This window comes from Gossypium arboreum, chromosome 6, assembly GCF_025698485.1.
Source record: "Gossypium arboreum isolate Shixiya-1 chromosome 6, ASM2569848v2, whole genome shotgun sequence".
Classification (NCBI taxonomy): Eukaryota; Viridiplantae; Streptophyta; class Magnoliopsida; order Malvales; family Malvaceae; genus Gossypium; species Gossypium arboreum.
In genome coordinates, this window is record NC_069075.1 from 117,661,825 (window position 1) to 117,672,417 (window position 10,593).

General features: G+C 31.3%; 1 protein-coding gene across 2 annotated transcripts; it reads right to left on the reverse strand.

Annotated features, from left to right (window-relative positions):
• Positions 1–5,765: 5,765 nt before the first annotated feature.
• LOC108482702 (probable flavin-containing monooxygenase 1) lies at positions 5,766–10,161 on the reverse strand. 2 transcript variants are annotated; one of them, XM_017785823.2, is made up of 5 exons: positions 10,127–10,161; positions 8,401–8,836; positions 7,375–7,615; positions 6,841–6,912; positions 5,766–6,603 (listed from the first exon to the last, which is right to left on the reverse strand). In XM_017785823.2, exons 1-5 carry the CDS (start codon positions 10,159–10,161, stop codon positions 5,918–5,920), a joined length of 1,470 nt encoding a protein of 489 aa, XP_017641312.1. In that variant the 3' UTR covers positions 5,766–5,917. The 2 variants fall into 2 exon arrangements, with proteins under 2 accessions (XP_017641312.1, XP_017641311.1); XM_017785822.2 differs by lacking the exon at positions 10,127–10,161 and having other exon boundaries at positions 5,766–6,610; positions 6,734–6,912; positions 8,401–8,967.
• Positions 10,162–10,593: the final 432 nt, after the last annotated feature.

Below are 10,593 nucleotides of genomic sequence, written 5' to 3' on the forward strand. Positions count from 1 at the left end.
TAAACATATATAATAAAAATATACACTAATATTTATAAATAATAATAGTAAATGTAATAATAATAATAATAATATTAAGTATAGTATAAATAATATGTACATAATAGTAATAAAAATAAGTAACAATAATAATAATAATAATAATATAGAAAAAAAGTAAACATAATATAATGATATTAAAATAAAATATACACTAATATTTATAAATAATAATAGTAAATATTATAATAATAATAATAATAATAATAATAATAATAATAATAATATTAAGTATAGTATAAATAATATGTACATAATAGTAATAATAATAAGTAACAATAATAATAATAATAATATAGAAATTCAAAAAACTAAACATAATATAATAATATTAAAATAAAATAATTTAAAAATACTATGTAGATATAAATACATATACGTATGTAAATAAAATATACACTAATATAATAATAACGATAATTGAATAATATTTAAAATGAAATAAAATAACAAAGATAATACGAAAATAAACTAAAATCTAAAAAAGGACTAAATTTTGAACAAAAACAAAGTTTTGGGGTAATTTTAAAGAGAAATAAAGAAGAAGGATCAAAATGCTACACGCGCATAACCTGGGAGGACTAAAATAGCAAATATTCCTTCCCATTAAAACACAATATATCAGTGGGGACTAAATTGAAAAGCGCGACAACTTCATGGGGCAAATTTTAAAATAAAAAAAAACTTGATTGCAAAAGCTTGAAAACGCGGAAGGATCGTACGCGCAAATTCCCCATTTTCCAAAAACACGCGGATCCTAAGGCTGGTCGGGTTGGGTCGGACCGGGTCACATCAAAACGACGTCATTTTGGGGTTAAATGGCAGCCCCCAAAACGACGTTGTTTTGGGAGGCTATATAAAGGCCAAAATTAACAAAAAAAATCATTTGGTGAGGAGAGGAAGAAAAAAAAAAGGGAGAGAAGGAAGAGAGAAGAGAGAGGGAGGAGGACTTCCGGCCATGGACCGGTCACCGTCCACGGTGGTCGGAAAAGGTAAATTTTTTTTTTTGCTTAATAATATATGTATAAATATATGTATATGTGATTGAGTAAACGAGAAAGGAGTAAAAGAAACCGATTAAAAAAAAAAGGAAAATCACCTTAAGGTTTCGGCTACTGTTTTGGTGTTTTTGACTCTTTTTCTTTGGACTGCTTTGTTTATTTTTGTGTACTAACACATTGTTTGGCTTTTATTTCAAAGATCTGATATTTTTATTTCTCAAAACAGCCCCCTGTACATTGATCTCATTTGGCTTTTATAGCCTTTAGAAGTTCTTTTTCTATTATTTTTTACTATTGTTGCGTGCTTGCTTCCTTCCTCTGTCTTTGCAGGTGCAGTGGGAGTGTGTGATGGTGCTGGTGGCAGACAACATAGGAGATTGGGGAGAGGCAAGTGGCTGAGTCAGCCGAATTTAGGGACTAGGGTTTTGGTTGGGCTAGCTTAGGGTTAGGGGTAATAGTTGTAAATGGGTCAAGGGATTTGGGTGTAAATGGGCCATTCGGGTTTGGGTAGTTAAAAGGGGTAAATGGGTAATTGGGTTTATCTTATTGGGCTCTGGGTATTGTAATGTAAATGGGCTTATGGGGTTTAATGTAAATGAGCCCAAAATTGGCCTATAACAGTAACGATAAGTATAAAATGTTCTGGCATCAATCGGACTAAATTGTAAAATTAGAAATATAAATTATAATAGTAAAGAGATGTGATATGATTGAATCATGTGTACACAATGAAAACTCACCGTGAAATACAAAAAGCAACTATTCAGTTACAGAGATTGAAAATGGAATGAATGTGAAATAGTGGCCCGTGCGAATTTAGTGAATGACTAGAATATAAATGACATGTCATTAGGATGTATATAGTATCGGGTACTAGTCTTGGATGTTTTACTGATGGCTAAGGTCCAACATGTTTTGTAGACCCTTCATAGCTTGTATAAGCAGCATCGAGTAAAGTTACCTCTAGACCCACAGCTTCTATAAGCAATTTCATTCATAACTCGTGTGAGAATTTTATTCTGCGTATCTGAAATTCCTTTGCTATAGTTCTCTGGGCAAAAACCATAATTAAATGAATATGACTGAATAAAAAGATTAATTGTGATATGAATAAGAACTTTAGTATATACGTTTATAAATCGAGTGCAAATTGGATATCATATGAGTAAACTAACAATTTGATTATTTTATGGAAATGTATATGAAAGTAACAGGATGCTAAAAGATTTTCGTACTTAGCTACATTATGTTTTCATTGCTTAAATGTTTATTTATTAGGATAATTTAAGTGAATTCTCATATGGACTTACTAAGCATTCGTAATGCTTGTCTTGTTTGCTTTTTGGTCTATGTATAGGTTATTTTGCAAAACGCGTAGGTCAGATCAACCCAGTGTTCACACTATCCAGTCTTTGATTCGATAGTCTTTTCTTTGTTCTAAACTCGGTTATGTGGCATGTATATAGCAGTGGATTTGTACTTAGGTTGTCTTGAATGATTATAAGTTTGGCCTAATGATGATATTGATTTTAGATGGTCTGGTAAGTTGTGCAAATGTGTGTGTGTGTGTGTGTGTGTGTGTGTGTGTGTGTGTGTGTGTGTGTGTGTGTGTGTGTGTGTGTGTGTGTGTGTGTGTGTGTGTGTGTGTGTGTGTGCGTGTGTGTGTGTGTAAATTGGCATTGTGGTAAGCCATGTTTGAGACAAGTGAATGACTAAGTTATAATGTTCCATAAGTTGATATAACATGTTTGGATTAATAGGTTTGTTTAGCTTTGAATATGGTTTTGTAGTATAAGTTTTGGTATATGGAAATTGTATTAAAATGGTGTCAAATGGTAAGTTTATGTATATTAGGCTTGAATGGTATAAGTGTTCATCTTATGTGGAAATGGTTTTGATCTATATGAATTGCTTGATTGTGAAGTGATTATAAGATATATTTACAAGGTGAATGATAACATGGTAATTTATGAAACAAGCATATGAATGGTTAAATTAAGTGACATGGATATGTGAGTGGAAACCACGAAATATAAGGATATGATTAAGTACTAATTGTGGTAGATTGACAAATGATTTTGGTATTGATAATTTGGTATGAAATGTATATATATATGTCTTGCATTTCAAGGTATGCGTTTGAGAGTGAAGAATGCCAATGCTTGAATGTTATGGTGTATAGCTTGATGTATAATTGGTTAGTAGAGAAAAGAATGTGCATTGAATTTATGCATAATCCTCTTAGTATATATAATATTAGTATATATAATATAAATGTGATTGCAAATTAAGTAACATTTGAAGTAGATTAGTAAGTTGGTTTATCAAAATTGAATTGTTGTAAATTTGAAGGATTATGTATTACTTGATTAGCATGACATGCTTAAATGAAAGTTGATTAAATTAGGGGCCATTTGAGGCATATTGATATATTGTTTAAATGTGGTAAATTGGTATATATCTTATTTAGTTTATACAAGTTTTGAGTAGGTGTAATCGTGCAATTGAAAATAAAAATTATGATTGGCATGAAATAGGCACTAAATGACATATTTTGAGCTACACGGGCTAGTGACATAGCAGTGTGTCACATATGAGTTAGTGACACGACTATGTGCCACTGAAAGATATGGTGCATTAGAAGTACACGGTTCTTGTTTGTCACTTGGGTTGGCTACACGCTCGTGTGAGTACTGCAGTTTTAGCCATTTATACTTCCACACAACTTCAAAGAGTTACATGCCCATATGACCCCTGTTTTGCATGTTTGTCTTTGTCTTATGAAATTGTTGCAATTTGATCATTGTTTATTCTCAAGTCAAGTCTAGAGCTCACATAAGCTCATATAAGACTTGTGAAAAATTTTAAATTGTATCTCATGATTGAATTGATTAAAGTAATTGAATTTTGACCGTTGATTGTTTATAACTATTCTGTTGATTATTGCAGCATCCCATAAACCGATTCCGACAACGGGGACAGGTGAGGGGTGTTAGACCAAACTTTAATTAATTTTTATATTAACCTTATAAATATTAAATATTAATATTTACGAACTAGGACTACAGAAATAGGGTTTCAAAATTGCAGTTTTTGACACCACTAAAAAATTGGGATGTTAGAGGATCTTCTGGAAAAACACAATTGTTCTAAATACAAGTTGTTCCAAATCATGATTGTTCTAAATATAACTATTTCTAAAATGCCATTATCTTAAACAAGAATTGTTTCGAACTTTAATTGTTCTCGAATAACTATACTGAATGACAATTGTTCTAACTAAAGTTCTATTATAAACATAACTATTCTCGAACAACAACTATTTTGAACAAGAGTTATTACTCCGAAAGAAATATTATAAATGAAATAATGATGCTACTTATTTTAGTAGCTTGGTAATACAATTGTTTTGGAATACAATATTATTTATCTTAAAAAATAAAATGTTAATAACAAATTTTAATGCATTTGAAGACAAACTAATGCGGTAGCTGATGACATGATAAAGATGGCAACCATGGATGATCATGTTTTTATTTTTCCGCATACTCTCTCTGGAATACAAACTGAGCTTGAAAGGGACTTATTAGGTTCCCCTTTTATGGGTAATATGACAGGTTAATTTTGTTCTATACGGCCTCTTTCTTCATTAAAATAATTTTATTAGGTTAAAATATGGAAAACAACAATGGTTCCAATTATGTTGTCCATCATGGGGGGTTAAAGCAAATTACTGGGAAGGTGGTCTGGCATGCACGTTTTGAGGAAAGAAGAAAACATCACGTCGTCATGAACCCAATTATATGAATATTATTACGAGTCTTGGCTCAATGAAACCACTTGCTTTACTTTTCTTCTAATTATTATTATTTGCACCAACTATATATTATATTACTCTGCAAGTTCATTGTATTCAGTCAGAAAATTGGACAAACTCATCTTCAAATTTCTATTTTGTGAAAGACCAAATCAGTCAAGACGCCTCCCCCGTCAATTAAAACTCCAATCTAATTCATGAAAACGTTGTCCAATAAAATGTTCGCTCAAATTTTCTACGAGTACGTATACCACGTATAAAGTTACATATTTAGCTTTTATAATTTTTTTTCTTGACCCATCATAGCCATTAAATCTATTAGACTTATATATAAGTTATGAATTTAGTACATGTCATCTAATTTAATTGTTTTTAGCTTTCAATTTTTAATTTTAGAATTTTAATCTTAACTCAAATGACACTAATAAATCTATTAATTAAAACGACATAATTGTGAATATTACATGGAAATGGCAAGCTACATAGCATTTTATGCATGTGATATTATGTTTACTACATAATATTTTTGAAAGTGTGGCAACTATATTATCACATACGTAATACTATGTCAACTTTCTATTTTCACATAATACTCATAAAAAGTTCCATAATTAATTAACAAATTTAATAGTTACTATTTGAGTCAATACCATAATTTCAAATTTTGAAAATATAAAATATAAAATTTATATTTAAGACTTATATGCAATAAAAATTTAATAATAAAAATAATTTAAAAAATTTAACTTACATGGTAACTAATATCATAATTTCACTTAGAATGTTTTTAAGTGTATTTTCTCATTAACCAAGATTGAAGTAATATGATGTGCAATACATGAATATATATACGCGAAAATTTGGTCTTACGTATACCAAAAATGTAAATCAACCACGCATATAAATCCTTTATTCTAAACTTTTTCATTATTAATCAGCAAATCATACATGAAGATGGATGAAAAACTATTTTATAGTCACTACAACAAGGCAAATTATCATATATCTATAGATATACTGCTTTATTCATTAGCTAATTAATCAAAATATTTCTTTTTAACTAGTCTTCTTCTCCATAATCTTGACTGCTGTAAGGAGCGAAAGCTTCCAACACCCAATTATTCTTCCTCCAACATTTCCATCCCATCTCTTCACAAATCTCATCACTGTGGTTAATACTGAATGTAGAAATGCAATGCCTCTTGTAGAACCGAGTCGTTTTCTTCATGATCTCGATTTCTTCGCTGGTTTGGTCTAGCATTTTCTCGATGCTAGGTAGCTTGAACAGTCCATCAGCCAGTCTCGACAGCCATTTGCACCTTAGCTCAGCCGTCTGCAGGTTCGAAACACTCTCGATGTACCCCACGAACGCCATGTTTGGGATCAATGGATGGATTGTGCCCCTATATAAGGGCATGATCCCCGACGAGTCGACTATTAAACTCGAGAAGGGTTGAGGCAGCAGGTCTTGGATCTTCTTTTTGCCTTCGAAACCGGTGGCGAGGAGCACCACGTCGGCTTCTAACTTGGTGTTGTCTTCGAATTCGAGTCCCCCATTCCAAAACCACCATCTGGGTGTTTTTTTGAACATGATCTTTCCCTTGTCTGCCTCTGAGAAGAAATTTTCAGGCAGGATAGCCATTTGGCAAGATGCATAATCTTCCTCAAAGGGGTGGTCTGGTTTTAGTCCATACTTCACTAATGGAAGCTTCCACACCAGATAAGACTCTATGAACTTGGAGACTGCTTTTCTCTTCAGTAAAAAAAAAAAAGAAAAGAAAAGAAAAGAAAAAGAAAGAAGTGAATCAACGTATTTTACATAAAAATAAAAAGAAGAGTAACTGTAGCAGTGATTAAGAGTAAATCAAAGTATTACCACAGGAGACAAAAGAGGGCAAAGCAAATTCCTGACCAGCCCCTGGTTTGGCCTTTGATGGAGAAACTGAGAAGACCTTGTTGAATAAAACAAGAAAAAGGGCAAACCCCAAATCCAGTAAGCTGGAACCGTCCAATGTAGTGTCCTTATCACCATTGTACAAGGTTGTCCATCTGCTCCTTTTTATTTTAACACAAAAGCAGGCGAACCAAAAAAGTCAAGATACAAGGTAACTAAGCTAGTTAGTCAAAATCACGTTGCACTTTCTAGAAAAATCAATCCCCAATGTCTAGCATGCATTTTATGACTATTTAGAGGGGCAAAACAACAATTTATTTTCTTTAAATTTAGAAAGGAAGTCACATGAAGTTAACCTTAATTAAGTGGCTAATTTAGGGGGAAAAAACACTTGTGTGGTTAGTAGTTAGTTGTTTCTATTACCTAGTTAAGTATGTCGGAAGCATGCAAGAAATGCAATATTTTATGTTGGATCAATGCTCTACTAGTCAATGCATTATATATTAGATATGGGTGGTTGAAAAAGTACACGTGAAAAATGTTTAACAGAAATTCGATGGAGCTTTATGATAAAAAGATAAATATATATTTGGTCATAGTTAATCTTATATGGATGTATATACCTTGGTTTGCCTGGGCACATTCAGTAGCTAAATCAATGGCAGATTTCTTATAGCCAACGACAGCGACTTTCTTGCCTTTCAACAACTCTCGGGCGACTTCTTTATCGAGCTTAGAATAATCGAGGGTGTGCATAACTTTACCACCATAAACTTCTTGGCCTTTATTGGGAGGGAAAACTGGCATTTTCGGTATATCCCCATATTTCCCTATGCATACCACCAGTAGTTCAAACCCATATCTCTGCATGCACCGTGCATCATCATATATTTTTCCCTCAGTTCCCATCATTCTTTAACAGTAATCACTAATAAATTGGTATCAAGCATTTAATATAAACATTCTGGGGGTCAACTGGGTCTTGGTCTAACTTAGATTTTTTTGAAACCGTTCAGACTGTGATCAAATATAACATGTCAGAAATAATAAATTATTGGAAGTACAACTAGAAGGTCACTTTTGTGTTTAATTAACCAAGGACATCCGTCATGCATTTGTGCTACTTGTTCATTTAATTAAGGTGTATCAATGAACCATTTTTTTTTTTTGCTGATAATTAAAACAAATAATTTTTATTGATATTTAATTAAAATTAAATGAGGTTAATAATATTTGTTCTTAAAAATTCAATTATTATTAGTTGTAGAGTCATCTTATGGCTTATATGATTGTACATGTATAAATCAGATATACTATCACATATATCAAATAGGGTTGACCAAAAGGAAAATACATATATCAAAAATAAATTTAATAAATAAAATGAAAAGATAGCAGCCTCAGGTCCCTATCAAAAACCATGCAAGATTTCTAATTGGAACTAACTAGCAACCCAAGTCAAGAAAAAAGAAATACCAAAATAGAAAAACATAGGTGTAGGTCTTAACACAAATGGTAAGATTAAGGTTTAGGAATACTGATATCAAGATTTAATAAATTTATTATGGTATCTTATAAAAAAAAATTGTAGGATAAAAAGTGGGTTCAAATTTAATTAGTGATATATAGGATATGATTTAAGGAACAACCTCTACAGTTTTTGATGGATGTGTTTCCACAGCGACTTCCCAGACAGGATGGCCACTCAAAAGAGGTCCAAACTCTCCAGGTCCAGCCGCCACATCCAAGTTAGTGGTTTCTCTGCCGTCGCCGCCGCCAATGTAGCGAATCTCAACCACCCTGGAATTGAACCTAACAAACTTCAACACATCAAAGTGTGTAGCGTAAGCATGCAAGTAGTGGAGGATGTCAAGATAAGAAGGGAAAGTGGAGTTATCCCTTTGAGGCCAAGGGTAATCCGAGAACTCGAAATCGCATCGAGGAGTTTGGAGCTTAGTGGAAGCAAATGAGCAATGTTTCCAAACGCCACCAATTGAATCAGTGGCCTCGAGAACGATGGGATTATGATGGGAGAGCTGTTTAGCAGCAGCGATGCCGCTGATACCAGCCCCGATAATCCCAACCCTCGTTGATTTACGGTAGCTAATTTGCTCACAGGCCATGTTGGCAGAAAAATTAATATATGAATAATGCTACGAGCAAGAAAAATAAAGCAAAAAAAAAAAAAAAAAGTGACACGAGCTCCTAGCCAATGTATTGGTGTGCCCAAACTCAGAGACTAGCCCACTATTTATAAAGGAAAGAGGATTGAGTTATGGGATTTTCCTGGTAAGTTGTTAAGTTTATAATATATGCCAAACTTGTTAGGTTCAACAGTGTCCTATGTTTTCCTATCCTTAATTTCATTTTGTCAACGCCAACAATGTTAATTGTCAGGGTAACTATTGAACAATAATCTTAATTATAAATAAGATAATTATTTGATTTGCTGGCATATAGTATTTTAAATTCCTAGGGTATTGAATTTATATTTAAAAATATATATAAAAATTTCAAAAATTTTGAAATTAATCCCATTAATAATGTTTTGAATTGCATGTATATTACACTGGGTATCAATTCTAGTCGTCCTACTTGTCATCCATTATATTTCTTTGAAATTATTAGATTAATTTCTCAATTAATTACATATTTTTAATGGTCTATTTGTGAATATGAATGATGGACTGGGCATCAATTCTAATAGATTAGTTAGTAAAAGAGGTTTGAATTCTTGTGTTTCCATTGAGATATCTATATATATAAATATAAATGAGCATCAAATTAATTTAAACCATGTGTGGGTTGAAGTCAATGTATAAAAAAAGATTATACGAATTTTGATCTTAGAGACAATGGTCTAACATAAATTAATTAAAGGGCAAAATATGTTCTTATTAATTAGCCGGTTGACTTATTAAATAAATATGCAGCAATATTGTTCTTCCTCAACAATGTACCGATTGGAATTGACTTTGTACAGGTAAACTCAAGTTCCTTATTTATCATATTCATATCCTTCTTTCTATCCAAAGTTTTTATTTAAAAAAAAAACACAACAGTGGAATTATACTATATTAAGCTCAGCAAAAACACCATTTATTCTATTTAAGTAAAGGATTGCTAGCATCTTCTTAAGATAATCATCAAACACCTACAAGTTCTCTTTTTCATTCAGGATCATTTTAACTATATGATCAGTAGGTTAGTTCTTTTCCTTTGAGACGTATCATAAATATTAATACTTGACACATATTAAAAGTTGTTGGATATGCTTGCTTAAAGCAGAAATTGATGCTATCGAAAGAGTATCTTAAATAACCTTGACTACCTCCAAATAATTACTTTGAATCGTCACCCTTTAGTACCTGTGGCCTTGAAGAAGAACTATAATTAAATATATATTGCATTAATTAAATGCAATTATTTTTAATTTATTAAACAATATATTTTTATTTCATGTAATTAAAAATATATTAACTGTCTAAATAATTAAAATTTAAACCATAATTAAAGATTTAATAAAAATAATAATGAAGTCGAACTCTTTTCGATTCTTTTAGCAAGTACGATTTGATTGAAAATGCCCAAAAAATGTATTCATTTATAGCTGTTAAGTCTTATAGTTGAAATACCCACAACAATATACTCGAATATTGGATAATTTAATTTAGGGTGAAAGTATATTTTAACATGAATGTAAAATGTATTTCAAAATATAAAATATTTTATAATATATAAAATCTAATAATAATAAAATATCTCACATCTTTTAATTGCTTTATTAAATAATATATTTTTAATTAATATAATTAATGTAATACAATATTTATTATTTAAAT

What these genes read in the sequence shown, in the direction of transcription:
- LOC108482702 (XM_017785822.2), bottom strand. Translation starts at nt 8,874, where the DNA reads ATGGCCTGTGAGCAAATTAGCTACCGTAAATCAACGAGGGTTGGGATT. An exon ending in ATCCATCAAAAACTGTAGAG is followed by an intron (nt 7,616 to 8,400) that starts GTTGTTCCTTAA and finishes CGGTGCATGCAG; the next exon opens with AGATATGGGTTTGAACTACT. An exon ending in GCCCTCTTTTGTCTCCTGTG is followed by an intron (nt 6,611 to 6,733) that starts GTAATACTTTGA and finishes TTTTTACTGAAG; the next exon opens with AGAAAAGCAGTCTCCAAGTT.